This window comes from Leuciscus leuciscus (assembly GCF_965113295.1).
Source record: "Leuciscus leuciscus genome assembly, chromosome: 8".
Lineage (NCBI taxonomy): Eukaryota > Metazoa > Chordata > Actinopteri > Cypriniformes > Leuciscidae > Leuciscus > Leuciscus leuciscus.
The window spans coordinates 17600422-17621939 of record NC_138732.1 but is presented as its reverse complement, the minus strand read 5'-3'; the positions used below and the strand labels follow the sequence as shown (position 1 = coordinate 17621939).

The window sequence follows — 21518 nt, the reverse complement described above, 5'->3', positions numbered from 1 at the left end:
ATAAGCAATGATGTCTATGGAAGTAAAATAATGTCAAATGTTTTTGAAATAAAAAGCCTGTTGAATTGCACTACTTGAAAAAAAATAGGCATTGCATTAACCATGCTTGCATTTTAATGCATTGTATTTTTAGTGCTTACATTTTTATGGGCTGAAATTCAACATGGTTGAATATTTAAGCTGTGAATATTTCAATTAAAAACATTTCAAACACCTTTTCATTATTAAAAATTCAATAATCCATATTCACCTTTCATATTTCACTTCCTAAATATTCAAACTGTTTAAAAATACAACCAATAATATTCAACAGGCAATTTTCGGTCCATTTTATTTCGCTTTGCAAATTCGCTTCCACAAATTCAGTGGTTCAAATTCGACAGTAAATTCAACATTGACATCCAGGAACTGCAGGAAAAGCAGTAGATTGCAGAGCATACTCTCCATCTGCTGTTAGTCTACCTCACCATCAGATGGTGCAAAAGCGCGTGTTGAAGACCAGCAACAGTTAGAACAAGTCATTCATTCATAAAACTCATTTACAGCAATGTAAGTGTATTTGTGATTATTATGACGGCTGTTATATGTTAAATTCAGTGTCTTCACGGTTACTTTTCCTGTGTAGCCTACATGCATCTTTCTCTACCGTGAACGAGATTATAATGTTATTCCCCGATGCGGATATACAGATCCAATGTTACATTTTTGAGGTTGACATTTCTCTCTTGGTTGTTTAGTTGCCTTAACTTTATATTGTGGCGATGTGCTGCATGCAGGCTATTAGGGTTTCCCTCAATACTTAAGGATTCCCCTGCTGGACATATACAACGCTTAACGTAGCTTAATGGACTACAGTGATGTAAAAGACCAAACGCGCAGGCAAGCAGATGGACTCAGAATAACGCGGCAAGTTTAATGCTGAGCGTTTCCCGTGATAGACTGGCATAAAGATGGCTTGATGTTGGACATTCGCACATTTAGGGACCGTCTCTAAAGTGTATACGACTTTGGTATACACGTTTCTAACTCCGATAGCATTTGAATAGAACGACTTACAGTCATACAACCAACTGTAAAGTGTTCATTTAGTGTCAGGCATAATGCACACCCTTTGGTTTTTGATATTTATTCAAATAAATTTAAGTTTGCTATTGAAGTTAGAAACGTGTATGCCAATGTTGTATGCAACTTTAGAGACGGTCCCTAAATGTGCGAATGTCCAATGTCAAGCCAATTTTTACATTTAGTCATTTAGCAGACGCTTTTATCCAAAGCGATTTACAGTTAAACTAACAATAGGAGGACAATATGCAAGTGCTGTGACAGTTTAAGCTAATGCAATACACGTATGCATACTATATATATGTATGTATGTATGTGTTGATTTTATGCCAGTATATCACGAACGCTCAGCATGAAACTTTGCGCGTTAAGTTCATATTCTGAGTCCATCTTCTTGCCTGTAGCCTATATAATAGCCTACAGCCTACTTCCCTAATAAGGTGCAAGATTGGTCTTTCATATCACTATCAACGGAAGGGAAATCCTTGTATGAGGTATTGAGGGAAACCGATTATAATCCTGTTCATGGTAGAGAAAGCTGATGACATGTAGAATACACAGGGAAAGTAACAGTGAAGTTATTGAATGAAACATAAACACAGCTTATTGCGTGTTTATCATCTTTTCCGCATATACTGACACAGATAATCATTTTCATTTTATGAATGAATGTCTTCGTCAGCAACAAGCGCTTTTGCACCATCTGATGGTGAGGTCGACTAACAGCAGATGGAGAGTATGCTCGGCAATCTACTGCTTTTCCTGCAGTTCCTGGACGTCAATGTTGAATTTACTGTCGAATTTGAACCACTGAATTTGTGGAAGCGAATTTGCAAAGCGAAATAAAATGGACCGAAAATTGCCTGTTGAATATTATTGGTTGTATTTTTAAACAGTTTGAATATTTAGGAAGTGAAATATGAAAGGTGAATATGGATTATTGAATTTTTTATAATGAAAAGGTGTTTGAAATGTTTTTAATTGAAATATTCACAGCTTAAATATTCAACCATGTTGAATTCCAGCCCATAAAAATGTAAGCACTAAAAATACAATGCATTAAAATGCAAGCATGGTTAATGCAATGCCTATTTTTTTTCAAGTAGTGCAATTCAACAGGCTTTTTATTTCAAAAACATTTGACATTATTCTACTTCCATAGATGTCCCTCTGGGTTGCAGTTAAGGTAATTGTTATAGAGTCACAAAAATAGCTATTGAAGAGCAAGGCCGCAGTGTCTTCCCCATCGTTTTTAATTAAATTATGCTTTATTGGATTGTAGTTCTTTCCCTCACCAAAGCCGTTAAGTACACAGCCTACCTTTGTATTTTTAAATTCTTGTGCCTCTGATTTTCAAAAACTGTTTTGCTTCAAATCAAAGTTTGTAGTGTTGTGATTCACCTCATAGCTAATTGGCTTGGCTCATGCCTTATAACGCTTTAACAAAGACTTCTTTGAAATCTCTATGGGAGAAATGAATGGAAAAAGTACTTCCGTAACCAGCGGCACTGAAAAAGGGGGCGGGGACTGTTGCACTCTATTGTTTCTGCAAATGAATACATGATATTAGCTATCTGCATGATTTGTATTATCTTAGAACTGTACATTTTTGACAAATTGACATTATTTTGACACAGTCACCTCTGATAAGATCACTCTAAATTGTAAATAAAAACCTGCATTTTCTGTAAAGCTGCTTTGAAACGATATGTATAGTGAAAAGCACTAGTCTATACAAATAAATGTGAATTGATTAGGGATTTTTTTATACACTACTAGTCAAAAGTTAGGAATCTTTTTGTGTCATGTTTTTGAAAGAGGTCTCTTATGGTTACCAAGGGTGCATTTATTTGCTTGAAAAAATGCTAATATGCTCAATTGTGTATTTGGAATAAGATCTTAGCAGACTGTGATGACGCATGTTTGCCACTCTAAAATTAGCAGTGACACCAGCAGGAGGCAGCATTGTAAAGCAGCCAGACTCCTCTCATATGTGTGCTGGAAAACCTATGCACAAAAATACCTTGATGAAGGCCCTGGCATTGTTCTTATTATGAAATATAGGGGGGGGGGGGGGGGGGGGGGGGGGGGGGGGTTATAGTGTTGTCATATAGTGTTGTTATCCCAACACTAAATGAAATCATGGGGTCTAACACTATATGAAATCAAAGTAAGTGTGTGGGGTTATAGCAGTGTTGATTTTAAACATTTTATAAATATATATGAAGAGTTCAGATGCAAAAGCCTCTAAGTGCCATCTGAAATTTTCTTCTAGAATGATCATTTTTATCAAGCTTGTATATTTAAGTTCAGTAATTTCACTTAAATGACGATTAATAGGTAATTTTCATTGCCATTTAAGTGAAATTACTGAACTTAAATATACGAGCTTGATAAAAATGATCATTCTAGAAGAAAATTTCAGATGGCACTTAGAGGCTTTTGCATCTGAACTCTTCATATATATATTTATAAAATGTTTAAAATGATTTTAATTATTTAATAGGTTAAGAGGGAACTGCTGTCCTGCATGAGAGCATACACTATATTTTGTTAACTTCAGTGCACCATTATGCAAATCAGATTTACATTATGCATGCTCATTAGAATAGGACCACACCCTGAATTCCTCTTCTTGACAAAGGAAAAGCTTGGTTATTATTACCCTTCCCAGAGAGTGTAAGGACGCATTGTTTAACAATCAGTTAAATTTGCTCTTTCCACAGCAGGAGACGGAAAAGCTCTTTCTATAATTTGCTACATCATCCCAGACTAACAACCACATTCTCTTTTTCAGAAAATGGTTCCTCGCAAATTACTGAGTGCTGCTTTCTACAAGCTCTAGGGCCTTTCTTCCCCTAGTTTCCATGACAACAGAACGTGCCCAGCGTCTCTCCGTGTGTGTGTGTGTGAGAGAGAGAGACAGAGAGAGAGAGAGAGAGAGAGAGAGAGAGACGGAGGGGGTGGGTGGGGTGGGGACAGGCACAAAGATGTTAAATAATAACAAAGAGAAGGCAATATGAGAGAGCTGACAACACCCCAATGCTCAAATATTTCATGACTTTAGTTTTATCCCATTTCAGTTTAGAAGAAGGTGATGTCATTAATTCAGCTCCCATCACACAAATAAACACGCTGTTGCCAGTTTAAAAGGATGAAATTAAACTCTCCCCCTCAACATATTTCTCACTTTCAGTCACCATGATATAAAATATTATGTTAAAAGGGAAAAATTATTTGCATTGAATTCATTTAAAAACGCCTGAAAAAAACCTTTGTTATGACCCATACTTTAAAAATCCATTAAAATGATTGATGTACAGAGTGATATTCTTTAAATGTTACATTTAGGTAGTTCATTTTAATGTGCGTGGAACACTAAAACATTCAGCTGAACTTTAGTAGTTAACTTAATTTTGGTTTTTTTGTAAATGCATTTTTCCCCGCATAAAAATGAGTTTAAGACATTAGTTTCAGTACTGAATCCATATGTAAAACCTCTTCTCTAAAGGCTAGAATACATGACCTTTGCTTATATTTTCGCCCTGATGTGCACACTACAAATTTCACAGAAAATGGCATAGAGTATGATGGGCACAGAATCAGATTTTGTAGCTTCAGACTATAATTTCATCCAGTCAGATGATATCAAAATATGTTTGATATTTTGAACACATATCGTAATGTGTGAGTTTTCAGCTTTCAATCTGATTTCAAGAGTGGTGTAGTGTATTCCAGATGCTATGTATAATTGTAGGTATTGGTCAAAACTCACCATGGCAATGACTGCAGCTCCAGCCCCAGCCAGCGCACACACAAACAGATGGAAAGTCATATCCAGCTTTCAGAAAGAAATATTGAGAGAGAGAAACGAGTCTTGGATTGCTTTTCATTGTTGAAATGATTTATACAAGTATTTGAAAACATTAGAATTGTGAGTCTAGTGAACTTGTCTATACTTCATACTGACCTCATTCGATTCACACATTTTGAAGAACTTCTCTGATCCTGCACATACAGTCTTCTCCTCTCCAAAGGGCACAACACCTTAAATAAATAGTTTTTGTCATTTCTCAACAGCAATCTGTGTGTTTAGGGTATATGAGGTTATAGCAATGGATATTACACATTTTTAATTTGGATAACCAACCAGTAAGAATAAAATTATAGCAACGAAACAAATGATCACTGAAACTTCTTTGTAACCACTCTTAAACATCTGGCAGTGAAACCCACAGATTATGAAACATACCAAACTGGCGCGGGTCAAGACATAGACTTGCTCCCTCCAGAACGGTCATGTTTTGGCAAATGGTCCAGATGTTGAAATACATGAAGACAGGCAAAGAGGTGAACGCTGTCACACCCAGCCAAGCCAACATGAAGATGTACGTCAGCATGATGAACTGAAGGAAAAGAAGGATCAAGACTAATGCCCAAATACCCGATCAAACTCTAAATTAGAAAATAATTTAGAATACAAGAGAATTAAATAAAAGGCACAATTATAAGCATCAAGAATTTCAAATAAACTCAGAAAACTCAACATGTAAGGTAAGATACATAGAAAGGAATATCTCTATTAAAGGGAATTAAATGAAATCTGGAACAGTGTGCAGAGTTTAGCTATCAGTGTTACAATAACAGCAACCACACCATAACATTTCACACTGCATAAATGAGAGGAGAATAACTCGCAGAGTTCACTGCTTTTATAGCCTATAAACAGCTGCCATGTTTATGTGCGGCAGTTACTCTTAGTGGCTTTATCGTTGCCCTTTTATACATTCCAATGCATGAAGTTCTCCCAGAGATTTCTCACCCATGCACTGACGCAGCGTCCACAGGTGGTGATTTTGAAGTCTCCATACAGGTCCTTGATGGCCCCACTGGTGAAGAAGCCTTCGACCATCAGAAGAATGCCATACACAAAGAACGCTGAGGCGATGCCATAGATGACATACTTGATAATGTCAATGCTGTGGGAAATGGAGGAAATAAAGTCGATCATTATGTATGCGTGGGTAAAAAAAGACACATACATTTCTAATCTAAAAACCATTAACAAAAGTAATCATGTGACCACAAATTAGGGCAGTATAGTTCACATTACTCAATCTATATTTGACTCAATCACACGGAGAGAGTTGAAAACAAACCAGAACACAAAAAAATATTTCTGTCTTGCCAAGTGAATTCAGCATGTTACTTAAGTAATCAATCTTGTATCTTAAATAAAACAGATGATTTGGATATTATTACATTAATTTAAAGGTGCAGTAAGCAATTTCTGAGAAACGATGTTGAAAGTGGACCAGACCAAGCGCCACAACACAAATGTAGCCAATCAGCAGTAGGGGGCGTGTCCACTCATGATGGGGGAGGAGAGAGTGTGAGCAAGAGGGAGATTTGAAGAAATACTGTAGAAAGAGAGATGGCTGAAAGACATTACAAAAGAGAAAAGGTAAGAGGAACATCATTGGAAAAATAAGGGATATGATCAGGCAAGAACTTAGGAACCGCGTTAAAGGGATAGTTCGGCCAAAAAAAGTTTATTTACCCATGATTTACTCACCCTCAAGCCGTTCGAGATGCATATGTCAATCATTTTTCAGACGAACACATTTTCAGTTATTTTAGAAAATGTCTTAGATCTTTCAGTGGTTATAATGTCAAGTTATGGGGTCCACCTCCTTCAAGTCCCAAAAATGTGCATGCATCCTTCACAAAAGTAATCCATCCGGCTCCAGGGGGATAAACGAAGGCCTTCTGAGGGTAATCCGTGCGTTTTTGTCGTAAAAATATACATATTTAAAACTTTATAAATGAAAATAACTGGCTTCCGGCAACAGTCGACGTACATCCTACGTCATACGCCGGCATCCATCTCCGGTGAATGCGCGTCGACCGTTGCCGGAAGCCAGTTATTTTCATTTATAAAGTTTTAAATATGTATATTTTACGTTTATCCCCCTGGAGCCGGATGGATTACTTTTGTGAAGGATGCATGCACATTTTTGGGACTTGAAGGAGGTGGACCCCATAACTTGACATTATAACCACTGAAAGATCTAAGACATTTTCTAAAATAACTGAAAATGTGTTCGTCTGAAAAATGATTGACATATGCATCTCGAACGGCTTGAGGGTGAGTAAATCATGCGTTTAATATCCTTTTTGGCCAAACTATCCCTTTAATATTAGAAAATCTTTCCAGCACTGGAGAAACCTAGCTGGAATACCCGAAAACGGATGCAGAGGTTGTGTTGTTTCTGCTCCATACGGGAGTAACATTCGTTTCACACAGCATTATTTTGTTACCCTGGTAATCCAGAGTTCTCACGAGAGCACAAGTTGAATTGTCGAGAAATGATGCTCATTAAATATGTCCCTCGATCTGAGCTGCACCAATCACATCGGGTTATCTGATATAGGCGGGCCAGAGGCGAGCTAAACAGATGACGACAGCGCTGTGACGTCGAAGTCATTAGTAAACATTGCAAGATGGCTATGGATGAACACCAGTTGTTTGAAACGGCTTTGGCCGCTACAATGAACGAGTTAGACTTGGCTTTTTATCTAAAACAGGAACAGAAGACGCAGCTCGAATCGTTCCTTTGCAAGAAGGACGTTTTTGCTGTTTTGCCGACCGGATACGGTAAGAGTCTAATCTACCAGTTAGCTCCGCTGGTAGCTAAGTGTATTGTTGTGATTGGTCGTAGTGTTATCCTATTGCGTGCAGTGAGATTTTCAAATGCATGCTTGGTGCCGCCCCTCGAGCTGGCCGATTTTCATTAGTCAACGCCAGACCATTCATCTTTTAGATTTAGGTCTGGATTTCCAGGCTATTATTTTGTTTCACTTCAGCTATGATAAAGAGACATACACTCTTGCATTGCGTGCAGCAATGAAGGGAGGGGTGTGTTTGTTTGGGTTGATTTCAAACATCAAAAGTGTTCAACAATGATTCTCAGAAATCTCTTGCTGCACCTTTAAATCAGTGTAAACTACAATACATGGTCATAAACTTAGTCATGTTATTTAAAAGCTTAATTTGCCCCCCCCAAAATGTAAACAGGCTGTGTATGTGTGTAACTGTGTTTTTAAATTATATTTTTTGATATTCTACAGATAAGATCAATATGACAAGGCAGTACAAAAAAAGACAAATAGCGAGATTTTCCACTACACATAAACATTTACACGCATATGCACTCGTGCCCAAACACACACACATGCACACACACACACGCTCTCTTTTTGTGTGACACCATTGCGTACAAGTTCATGTTAATGTTTGCTGTTATTAATGTTACAATATTGAAGTAACAGATACCTAATTATTGACAAATGTTAAGTTAAAGCCACTCACAAACAAGCTGTACATATACACAAAAGCTCATTTACTCACATCCTTTCTGTAGTTAATACACAAAGATACATTTAATCTTTACTAGTTTTTGCCTTTGTTAAATGGATGGCATTAATCAAGTTCAAAATGATCTCAAAATTGATTTTGTGTCATTTTAATATCAGTATTTAACAGTGGCATTATTTACCCAAATTCCCATGCTCCTTTTACCTGTGCATTTGAGCAAGTTGTGCCATAGGACTAACTTTGTTGATGTTCTAAAACAATAATAATTACATGACTTGTTTTTGCGTACACAACAACCTGAACTATTTGAAACAAATACACTTGTATTTTTCAGCAAATCACCAAATGTAAAAAGTGGCTTATGTTACCCTGTCCTCCCCATGATTTAAAAAAAAAAAAAAAAAATTAAGAAAACATAATTCCACAAACAGTAGCTGTCAAAAGTTTGGAAACATTAATATATATTTTGAATGTTTTTGAAAGAATTCTCTAATGCTCACCAAGGCTGCATTTATTTAATAAAAAATACAGGGGAAAAAATGTAATATTGCAAAATATTACAACAAATTAAAATAACTGTTTTCTATTTTAATATAATTTATTGCTGTGATCACAAAGCTGAATTTTCAGCATTATTATTCCAGTCTTCAGTTTAACATGATCCTTCAGAGATCATTCTAATAATGCTGATTCGATGCTCAAGAAACATTTATTATTATTATTATTATTAATGTTGAAAACAGTTGAGCTGCTTAACATTTTTGTGTGGAAATGGTGATAGACGTGGCACTCAAATGTATCATGTACTTTAACAACAACAGAAAAACAACTTGTTCCAGCAGTGATTTGAAACTTGCTAACGTCTTCAGAACAAAAGGCTGACTAAAATCCAAGATATAGATCTGCCATATATATATTTGAAAAAGCAAAGAAATATTAATAAATTAACAAATAAATGTGGGCATCTGATAATACACAGCTCACTAAAGGTCAGCAACAATTGCTTCGCTAAGATCATTGCTGATGTCTTTTCTTCTTTTGGCATTGTGTAAACACATACCTGAATGCTCTAGACCAGCAAACTGACAAAACTACTTATTTTATAGAGGTGATCACACTTGCTGATTATCAATTAATCAAAGACATTTGATTAGTAGCGCCTGACTGCTATGTACTGTCTTAAATCCTATGGAAGCAGTAATGGTGTACTTAGTTGTCACCCATGGTTTTTCCATTTTGGCTTTATTTTTGTTGAATAAATAATGGCTAAATGTAATATGTCATCATGTGTAAAATATGTCATTTTAAGATCTGCCAAGAACCAGATGATTTTTTATTATGTCCTGATATATAAAACCATAGAATTGAATAGGGTGTCCTTTCTTTTTCACATGACAGTATATGACTAACCAACAGGAGGAATTTTTTTTTTTTTCTATTCTGTCATGCCAATGTTTCTTGAGCATCAAATCAGGATCATTTGACACTGAAGACTGGAGTAATGATACAGCTTTGCCATCACAGAAATAACTTACATTTTTACATTTATTAAAATAGAAAACAATTATTTAAAATTGTAATAATATTTCACAATATAACTTTTTTTACAGTATTATTGATCAAATAAATGCAGCCTTGGTGGGCATAAGGGACTTCTTTTAAAAAACATTTAAAAAATGATAATGCTTCCAAACTTTTTTGTCAAAAAACTAAAAAACAAGTCATTTTATTCAAAATGATTTTCAAATAAGATATTTTCAATATTTTTGCTGCTTTTAAAAATAATTTAGCTGTAAAGCAATTAAACATATAGATTAAAAAAATAAATAATAATAATAACATAGTTTATCATTAACTGACTAACATTATTTTAATTATTAGTTTGAGATATATATATATATATATATATATATATATATATATATATATATATATATATATATATATATATATATATATGCTTTCCTGTAGCTCAGTGGTAAGAGCATTGTGTTAACAACGCAAGGTTGTGGGTTCGATCCCAGGGCATTGCACATACCTATGTATAAAATGTATAGGATAATGCAATGTAAGTCGCTTTGGATAAAAGCGTCTGCCAAATGCATAAATGTAAATATATATATATATAAAAAGTTATACTTTTTTTTTTGGCAGTGTGGCACTTGCGGATGTAAAATTGATATATGTGGAAATCTACAGCGAGAAATGGCCGGTTCAGTGTGCTGCTCTCACTTACATTGTAAACACATCCAGACCATCTCCAGGTCCCCTGATCACCTCAAAGTAGTTCTGGAGGATGGTGACCGTTCCAGAAAGAGCTTCATGTCCACACCCACAGAAGAGCGCCACTCCAGCATACAGCAGGATGGTGGCAATCAGGGATGGATAAGGGATGCCTCCTAGACATTTCAGACAACACTCCATACATCCTGAGAGAAAGACAAAAAGAGGTCATGTTTTTCATCTGAAAGGCACAGTTGGTGAGAACAAGGTGCTTTTTAATCATCAAGATCTTCGAAGATGTTTTGTGTGTCTGTGTTAGATTCCATTTTTTCATTAACAGTTTAATTTCAGCTGTTTCTACAGTATGTCATTTAAGAAAGCAGTATTGTTGCACAGAAAGCAAAGCTAGTGTAAGTCGTCTTCTGTGCTCTTCTTAGTGTCTTGCCTCTGCCTGACAAGACTAACAAGTACCCAGACGGTTGGAAGTAAATCCTCAGTCCATTCATTCTGACAGTCCAGTGAGGTCCAGTTCATTCTGTGTGTGTGTGTGTGTGTGTGTGTGTGTGTGTGTGTGTGTGTATTTGTTACTCTCCAATGATGTGCAAAATTGTCCCTGCAGCAGACTATTTAAAATTCTCTCCCTGGCATCATATATCAGAGTGAATCATAACAGTATGATTCATGAATAACAAAATGGATGGTAGAATTAGAGGATGGACTTTGACAGTAGGTCATTTTGATTGAGTTTTTCCAAACGATTGCCTTCATGTGTTTCATTTCAAAGTTTCATAATTTTGAGTTTAGCTTTCACACAGACAAGTGTGTTATGTTTCGAACAAAACAAACTTGCAGTTCATTTTTAGTTTATGAAATTTCATTATGTCTTTTTTTTTATTAGTATACTTTATACATTTATCTGTTAAAATAATGCACTGTTTGAAAATGTTTAATTACACGGTAAAATAAAAATAAATAAATAAATAATTTGTTCCCAACTCCTTGTATGCCAGTCCTTATAAAATGAGTGCAGGAACCATGTTACAACCATGTTTGGTTGAGGCTATTGCTCCCATTTAAGGCCTTTGGATGTAAATTATTGAATACTGTCATATATGGTAATAATGATGCTGTAATGAACCTCAGACCTGGCTTTACAGTGGATTTGGCAAGGGATCAACCTGTTGCCATAGCAACTGCTGTGGATCAAGAAATGTGAGAATATAGAGAGTATCTGATTCTTTGTAGTGTTTAATAAATCTACAGATTTGCTATGTTCTTTTTTTTTATTATTAAAATGATTTTGTTGTCTTAAACATGTTGCAAGCATTTAAGCATTTTAAAAAGTTTTTAATAATAATATATATTTTAGAGTTGACCATTGGTGCATCCTTATGGACATTTTTGTCTTTTTTAGTTTAGTTATTGTTTTGTGATAACTTTGCCTGTGTTTATGCAAACTGCATAAACAGGTGTGTATTTTTATTGGAATTGTACCATTCCACCCATTTCTTTAAAAAAATATTGCTTGCACTAGGTACACAAAATACTTCCTCTCAGCGCCTTTTGGACAAAAATGTCCGCATTGAAACCCATTAAAACTGCAATTTAATCCCAGGGCCATTTAACTATATAATGATGCAATCTTTGTTAAGAGGCTTTCATTCTGTTGGCAAGGATTAACATTTTGAATTTTTACTATTTTCTACCATGGTACCATTTTCTCAGGTTTGGCCTATAAAGCAAATACTCGCTTTATTCCTGTTTTCTGCTTCGGCATATTATAGAGCCAATTGGATAAATTAAGCAGCGATAATTGTGTGGATGTGTTGGTATGGATGTCTGAGTGTGGTTTGTATGTGTGTAATAAAAACAAATGTGTGCGTGTGTGTACTTGTAAAATTTGAGAGAGAAAAACTCTACTGCAAGTAACAAATCAAACCTCTGTGTGACCAGTGGAGTTTTGCTGGCATCCATTGGGGAAAATGTGTTACTGTGTCCAAACAAAATCTTACCGAAATCAAATTTTTTGAAATATTATAAACCTCAAATTTGGAACACAACTTGTTTAGATTTATAGCTTTGATTTTCTAGCCGTTTTAGAGTTCAACTTGTTTCATAAAATATAAATTTTATATAAAATACTGTTCATAAATTATACTTTAGCAATAATCTGCCAAGGGTCTTCTTTAAAATGAGACCAAACTTAAGTCTGTGCTTCTAAGCTTCAAATTCTTATGACATTTTTGTCCACTATGGAACTATGTGTAACTTTTTTTAATTGATGCACAAGGGTTAACAGACCAACACACTCCCTGCATAGTAATACATTATTTTAAATGTTACATACAGAATGTTCTTATTATTTAAAATAACACACCTTCACATGCCTATAGTTTTACTCAACTACATAACCGTATTAGCATTTACACAATACTACTTGCAATTTTGATCCTGTTCTGAGATTCTTTAAACTGTTGAACAACCACTGCATGTCTCCTGACTGGCTGAGAATAATCACATGTTCTAAAGCCAACACAAATTGCATCACATTACAATGCAGCCTTACATTCATCACTCAAGGGTATTAGATGAAACAGCATTAAAAATGCATGCAGATTGCACACTTTGTTAATACAGGATCTGATTTACAATACAAATTCTTACAGGATAGCCTCAATGGCAAGACTCAAAACAGATCACGTGCAGACAAACTGTTGCAATCTCATGTACTTATAGTGCAGCCAAAGACAGAAATGGTTTGCAACTCTCCATTATGAAAGTCAATTCAATTCAAGTCACCTTTATTTATATAGCACTTTTTACAATAAAGATTGTTTCAAAGCAGCTTTACAGAGATAACAGGAAAATAATGCAACAAAGTTTGTTTCCAGAAGAAAATAGCATCACAGCAGCTTTTAAGTAAGTTCAGTGATGTTTCATTTTTGTTGTAAAAAAGTTAGTTCATTTATATATATATATATATATATATATATATATATATATATATATATATATATATATGCCGCTCTGGAGAAAACCGTGATGTCATCGTCCAGCTCAGTTCAGTTCTCATATAATGGTGTCAATGCAGGCAGATCGATATTATTGTTGAATATTGAAATAAAATGTTAAATTTAATGTCCCCAACTAAGCAAGCCAAAAGCCAATGGCAACAAAGGTGAAAAAAGGCAACAAAGGCGAAAAAGGCGACAGTCGATAGCAACCAAAATGTAGCCTAAGATACTAAACTGAACCATAAAATCAGTGCAAACATGCTTGAACATAAATTAATAATGTTCAACTGCCAACTACTTGTACATAAGATACAGTGAGTTTCTAGACAATACTCCTTTTTATGAACAGTGTGACAGGTTGAGTGTCTCGGCCCCATTTACACTTCATGGTTCAAGTGACCCAATTCCGATTTTTTCCTCTCATGTGGCACAGATTGGATATGACTGGCGAAAGTGTAAGCAGGAAAAAAGCACATGGATTCCGATATTCTCAGATCGGTTTCAGGCCTCACTCATATGTGGAAATAAATCTGATATGAATCGGATGTGTGCATTTGGGTCTGCCATGTAAGCCGACACATCGGATGTTCCCCAGTAAATGCGAGTCGTACGTCATTAAAAAAGGGACGTCCACTCAGGTGGACACCAACTGCGATCACGTGACTTATTAATGGTGCGATGGAGGACGAAGGGTAATGTGAGGGCGATGGAGGACGAAGTAATGTGGAGGTTGTATGTCTTTTGAGCCTTTGGGGCGAAGAGACAGTGCAGGCAAAAAAAATGCAGGGTTGTTACCAAAATAAGTCGGTGTTTTAGCTATGTTTTGACAACATATCAAAAGTTTCTCATCTCATACGAAAGTTGCTGACCCCACTGTTCCTGACCCCAGGTACCAACAACTCGATCCCACCAATCTTGAGTCCTTTGCCGCATCCAAATGTGCCTCTGAACCGACGTAGCAGCGATCATCGCTAAATTCCCAGGCTGCAACAAGGGCTCTCTTTTTTCTCCGCCTTACGAGAGCAATGTTTTGCTGACCTTTGAAAATAGTGCGGAAAGCAAACCACTGGATAATAGTTTTGTCTGCATCTGCATCCATTGCATATCGCGCTGTTTTATTCTGAATGATATGTGAAGTATTGGACATTGTTGTCTTTTGGGCTATTAAATTAAACTAATACGCCTGTAGTCTGGTTCCTTAAAACAGCTTGAACGATTTTAAATATTAATTGTGATTTAAATATTGTGTCGTTTGTATTTTTTTTTTGGTCTCTTTTGTTGGTATGACGGGTTTCTTTGCCAGTGTATATCCACATGTGAATGCTTGATGACTGTGATACTGAAGCTTAACAGAAGGGGAGAGTGTATTTGTAGTTTTCTTTTGGTATTGTTCCTTTTATTTTGTTTATCACTTGCTTTAAAGAAGCTTTATTCACGGATTTGCTGTGTGGTTTGTCCCTTCTGTTAAAGTTGGGTTGATTATGGTCTCTTATTAACTATGGGTATTTGATTGGTAAACTGGGCAGGAGATCTATGTTTAGAATGATTTGTGTGAGAATTTTTGTATCATTTTGTAAAGTCACGTCTCTGACTTTAATCCAATCCGAACCAGCAGGGTCCTTCATATGATTGTAACTCCTTTTGGTTTAATTCTTTTTAGGGGACTTTTATTTTCCTGGGTGGAGAAATAACCTAGGTGGCGTAGTCGGGTTTCTTAAGTACTTTTAGCCAAAGGTTACACATGCACGTATTTTCCATGCATTCAGATCATGAATGGTAAATCACTACTTTTTTTAATTTTGTTTTATTTTTTATCATTGTATAAACTTCTTTCTAGCTTCTTTTATCATTGGAATTTTGAACTTAAGATTCACTGATGCTTAATGTTATCACATATGCGCAGTCTGGAATTTCATTAATTAATAAAATATACATAGATATACTTAATCTACTACACAATAAAACTAAGCAAACTTTTCAAGATGAACACTTTAATGCATTCATCAGCGTTGACAAACTATACCAAAAAAAAAAATCGGTAATTTAAATAATTGTAATAAGTTACACCTCGTCCGCATTATTTTACAATAATTCACTGGAGTCAATTATTCCGCTTAAACCACGGCTACCACACCTCAAGACATTGTTCAGATGATGTATTTTGAAGACATTTGTCAGGTTTTAGTCCTTAAAACACTCTTAATTTCTTCTGCATCTCATCCCAAGCCTCCGTTGCTTATGTCATTTTGGCGCTAGTAACGGAGACTTGAGTCATTGATAGCAGATTAATGCAGTTATTAGAGAGAGAGAAAGTTACCCAAGTCTGTGCTTTTCTCAACAGTGTTTGGCAGCAGCGTCTATACTAATAGCGAAACTAAGTTTATCTGCTTTAAGAACAGCGCCGTAATTACCTCGCTAGTGAGAAATGTCATGCAGCTTTTAAGTTTCTAAACAATTTAATTTTTTTTTTTTAAGTTATCAGTTTCTGTGTGAGTGTGTTACAGTACTATATAGCTTTAATGGGAGTGAGAGTTAGAGTGTCGTACATAAAACATAATTTTGTGGCAAAAACATGAAAATAATTAGCCATTTTTATCCTATTGTTTAACTATATATTTATTTGTTTGGTGGTCAGTGTCATTGTGGGTTTTGGTTCTTTTGCTGTAGGCTGTCCTTGAAATAACTGATCTGAATCTTTGAAATATCTGACTGAAATCATTTGGCAAAGTGACATGTATTACATATCATATCACTTTGCCAAATGATTCCTGTCTGGAACTACTTTAGCCGTGCATTTTCCTGAAATTAATTGCACACCTTTTTGAACGCTCATCAACCAATAAGATTCAAACATTCAACAGCCCCCTAGTATAAATAAGAAATGAAAATACAAAAAAATATTAGATACAAAAATAAATAAAAAAACTTAATAAAAAAATAAGAAATGTTGCATTTGCAACTAACTGAAATCAAATAGGCCGAATTACTGTCACATTACTAAATCTAAAACTGAAATAAATAAAAGTAAAGCTAAATAGAAATATTTGAGAAAAAAATAAAAATGACAAAAAGCACACAAAAATACTAAAAGTTAAACTCAAATTAAAATGAAATATGAATATTGATAAATATTATAATAAATACTATAATAATATATAAATAATACTAAAATAACACTGGTATTTGGACATTGTTTTCAGATTTTAAACCAAAAATGATGCACACAAAAGACAGGCCTAACCCAAACAACATAAACAAAAGCACTATCCCAGAGGGTCCTCTAATAATAAAGCAATGTCCGCTCCCACCCCACTTCCCCCAAACCTCCCCCATGTCCCTCGATCACCCCACCCAACCCCAACGCCCATCTGTCAGTCTGACAGCCTCAGTGCCACTCCCGCCTCGCCCCACCCCCAACCTCCAATTAATCCCTGGAACTGTGGGCTCACTGCGAACCAGTGCTCACCCTGATATCCACACATGTTCAGAGGGGAAACATTCTCACAGGACACTCAAAGAACGTACACAACAAAAGGCTGCTAACGCTAATCCGCAGCACAGAAGGGAGAGAGAAAGGGAGAGTGAACGGATAAGAGATTGCGACAGATGAAAGAAAAAGACAGTGGAAGAGAAACAGGCAGATGGAGAGGAAAACAGACGCAAGTGTTGGTTATCATGCAGCGAACAAAGCTTTGTTTTGCCGTTTAATGTGACCTTTTTACACCCACAGTCAAATACTCTCCATTCATAACCAGCTCAATTGGACCCTCTTCGGCCTTTGTTTTAACAGTATTCAAAAGGATTTGAATAATTTGTCAATTTAAAGTGATTAGCATTTCATTACCCATAATGCCGTTTTTCTGTTCAGATAAAAAGAATTCAAATTCAGTTGAATTCAATCACATCAAGTGGCTACATGAGGAGCGCTGTGTGTCTCTATCACTGGCCCCTCCCTGAAAGCGAGCGGGTTTTCATCACCGCACGTCTACGCGACTTCTCTGCGCATGTTTAATCAACCAGCAGGGTTGCCATGGCGATGGAGTTGCGGGCCCTGAGAATGGGCCGGGCCTTTGCAAGCACCATGACCCACTTACAGCGGCAAACGGGCTGAATGGGAGACACATTCACAAGGATTACAGGGGGGGGGGGGGGACAGTCCAGCGCTGAACGCAGCAGGAACGGCGAAGACTACACGACTTTATCCCTGACGGGGCAGCTAGAAGGTTCTCGTACTTCCAACATCTTCCAAGATACCTTCCCTCAGCAGAAAAGAACACATATGTAGCTCATTTGTATCTGGATTTGAAATGCACCAAATGTGTAGAAAACAGAATTCTTGCAAAATATTCAACATGTTCCACTCTCTGTTCTCATGGTCATTTGACCTGTTGGAAACAATAGGGAGAACAATAGTGCACTGAATTCACTTTCTATTATTAGCTATATGATTCAATTTTGAGGACAATTAGTGAAACTTCAGTGTCCCTGAGAGGTTTGACCAGAGTGTGGGAACAATAGGAGTGTCCAGATTAGAGGGTTGCCACTAGATCACACAATAGGTTGTGTATTTGGAGAGAGAAAAAAAACAACAGGAAGGAAACGAGATCGCCAAATAACGTACATCCCGCAGACTGAGGTATAGAATTCAATCACGATTTCATTTCCATTGCAACATCGCAGTTTAAAAGAATGTGGTGCTTTGCAGATCCATCACAACTATGTATGTAAGTATGTTTACACCACAGGATTAAAACTGATGGCATAATTCAAAGATTCGATGCATGGATGAAATATAAATGCACTCAAAGATGCGCAATGCATCTGACAATCATAACTCGATTTGGGCATTAATAATGAATCAGGAATTTGTTTCATGCTGAGCTACTAAAGATAGCACAAGAGGCATCACAACATGCAATGATGTGCTCAAAAATATAAGTGAGTGTACGTTAACAAAATACAGGTGACTATTAAAAATCAGCTCATTACATCTGACTATGCAAGCAAACGTTACCATGAGATTTTGAAATTGGCCAGTTTTTGTCAGTTTCTGACGTCAGAACGTAAACACACGCGCAGAAGACATGGGGGTATTGACTTGGCAGACAAAACACCTGTGAGGTAATGAGCAAAAATCTGTGTTAAACCATTTATCTTTTTTTTTTTGATAGAATAAGAAGCATTTACATGGCTACATGTGTGTGTAAATGACCTCACACTGTATCATTTTGTGAGATTCTGTAACACTCACTTTTATGAACACCTCCGATCAGAATTGTATCATGTCAAACTGTCAGTAGGGACTGCTAAGAGCCCATCTAACAAACTGTACTCTGTCAACAGTTGCGATGACAGAAATTTGGAGGTAAAAGCTATAAATAAAAGACGAGGAGTGGGATGGTATCTGTGTGTGTTAACGGCCTAATGTCCTCTAATCCAATAATCATGAGAGGTAATGAAATGTCTATTCTCCCATGAGGCCGCTTAGTTCCCCACTTCATCTATTGTGCAGCGATAGGGTCAGCGCACCGGTCAATGCACGTCTGTGAATAAACTACAGCTGATTATCGGACTTCAGCTTTTCTTTTATGGAGTTAAGAAACTAGTATTTTGCAGTTACAGTAGCATTAGTAAGTATTATGTATTAGGTAAAATGTCACTGAATTAGGGAAATGTGCATTAAATATGCATACATTTCCTTTTATTGCTAAATATTCAGGCATTACTGTAGCTCAAATTGGTTTGATTCCAATGGAATACATGAATTGATTTAAAAAAGAAAAGGAAAAAAAGTATACATTACATGCAAAGTTAGTCACAAAATCTATAAATGTAAATGACACAATGTTGAACACCTCAAATGTTTTAATAATAATAATACCAGTAAGAATATTTATGGAACTAAATTGTGCATCAGTCAAAGCTCTAGTGAAGTTCTCATGTAGTCTCGCTTTTTGGGATTCCCAGATTCCCACAGATCAATTTGGAATTCTCACTCAGTGCATAGGAAAACATATTAAAAGAAAACCAGGTCAAATGAGACATACGTCATATCCTAGACTTGCATTTTTATCATGAAGTTCATCTGGTGCATTTTATGGACAATAAGCATTTTCTATATAAACAAAACAAACAAACAAACATCTAGCTATTAAATGCAAAACATTAAAATTACAGAAAAGAGAAACAAAATAGATCAGTGTTAACAGGCTTTGTGCATTTGTGATTCTCAGATTAAATGACTAGATCCAGCCAATCATGGCATCTATTGGTTCAAGAAATCAAGCAAACAATAAATACGAAAATAAAACACCAAATCACCCCGGCAGGTTGAGCATAAATCAGTGATCCTCCAATATTTCATGTGCTAAATATCACACAAGCTCACTGACAGTCTAAGCACAGCAGACCTGACATGGCTGCTATCATCACACTGCTTCAGAAGGGAGGAGGGGAAGAAAAAAACCCTGAAATATAAAGAGCCGTCATAGATGGAGCGAGAGGAGGTGGAAATAGTTCAGAAATCTGGTATTTTGATTATTTTTATTCCCATTCCTTAGCTTCTCGCCAAATATTTTCTCTATAGACCACAAAAAAAGAAAAAAAAGACAATGATCTCCTCCCGAGCTCGAAATTCAGCCCCTGCAAAGGGTGGTATTATAAATAGCAAGCTCCCTCTCACACAAAGCAAACAAATGCTCCTGCACACAAAAGGAGGAGCAAGCAAAGGAATATGAAATGAAAGAGGGGGAAACAATGACAGAATTTGGACAATTATATAAATGTCCACTGCATCCAGAAGACGGATCTGTCTCCAGCCTCCTTCAGACAGACTGACAGAAATGCGCGGCAAACAAAGACAGACCCATCAGATGGTCCACACAAACACACACACACACACACACACACACATACACACAGGATCCAGCCCCTGCACACACCCCTCTACACAATCACTGTCCTATCTAAAATCTATCAATAATTTTTTTTTTTTAAAGGAGCATATTTGCTCCGCCACGTTATTTTCATAATTTCAAAGAATAAAAATTCATGCAATGCATCACAGTGCATGAAATACATCATCGGTGAATTAATTAAAAAAATTCTCATTAAAATATGGCAGAAAACACTTCTCCCAGCACACATAAAATAACCTATTCAGATCATTTTCATAACCTCATTTTATAATCCACAAGATCAAAGACAATGAAAAGCAGTGACGGATTAGGCACAAAGGTAAACAACACAATCGGAAAGATGGACGGGGAAACAAAGGAGATAAAAGGCATTCCTTTACCCTTCTGGGTCTGTCCCTCATCCAGGTCCTCCTCCATGTTGCCTTGTCCTTTGATTTCGGGGGTTTCTACAGCAGTGACCAGTGTTGCGCCTGTGGGTTTAAAGTCCGCTCCTTAAACTCCTTCCCTTGCCTGCTTACCACAATAGAGGCTGAGGCTGGCTCTCAGTGCACAAGTCTCTCTCTCTCTCTCTCTCTCTCTCTCTCTCTCTCTCTCTCTCTCTCTCTCTCTCTCTCTCTCTCTCTCTCTCTCTCCCTCTCTCTCTCTCTCTCTCCCTCTCTCTCTCTCTCTCTCTCTCTCTCTCTCTCTCTCTCTCTCTCTCTCTCTCCCTCCTCCCTCTCCTCACTCTCTCGCTCCTGCTACTACCCTGTTCCTCACCAAGGAGAGCTGCTGTCAACACCGATTTTTTTCAGTTGACTTCTCTTGTGTGAGGAGGTTCAGTGTGGCATCTCAGCGGAGGCTTGTGCAAACCAGTGAGTGTTAAGACATTCAGACCTCTATATATTCTATTTGTGCGTTTATATACGAGGTAACATAAGCTCAAGT

General features: G+C 36.5%; 1 protein-coding gene across 2 annotated transcripts in view; it reads right to left on the bottom strand.

Annotated features, from left to right (window-relative positions):
- Window positions 1–21320, bottom strand: part of gpm6aa (glycoprotein M6Aa) — a 33455-nt gene extending 12135 nt beyond the window's left edge. Inside the window, exons 1-6 of one of the 2 annotated variants that reach the window (XM_082178591.1) lie at window positions 20975–21320; window positions 10677–10869; window positions 5885–6041; window positions 5315–5468; window positions 5033–5109; window positions 4670–4903 (exon numbers count right to left, since the gene is read on the bottom strand). In XM_082178591.1, coding sequence (XP_082034717.1) covers window positions 4685–4903; window positions 5033–5109; window positions 5315–5468; window positions 5885–6041; window positions 10677–10869; window positions 20975–21011 — 837 coding nt within the window. In that variant the 5' untranslated portion in view covers window positions 21012–21320 and the 3' untranslated portion in view covers window positions 4670–4684. Of the gene's footprint in view, window positions 1–4669; window positions 4904–5032; window positions 5110–5314; window positions 5469–5884; window positions 6042–10676; window positions 10870–20974 lie in introns of those variants that run through there. The other variant, XM_082178592.1, reaches the window with a different exon arrangement.
- Window positions 21321–21518: the final 198 nt, after the last annotated feature.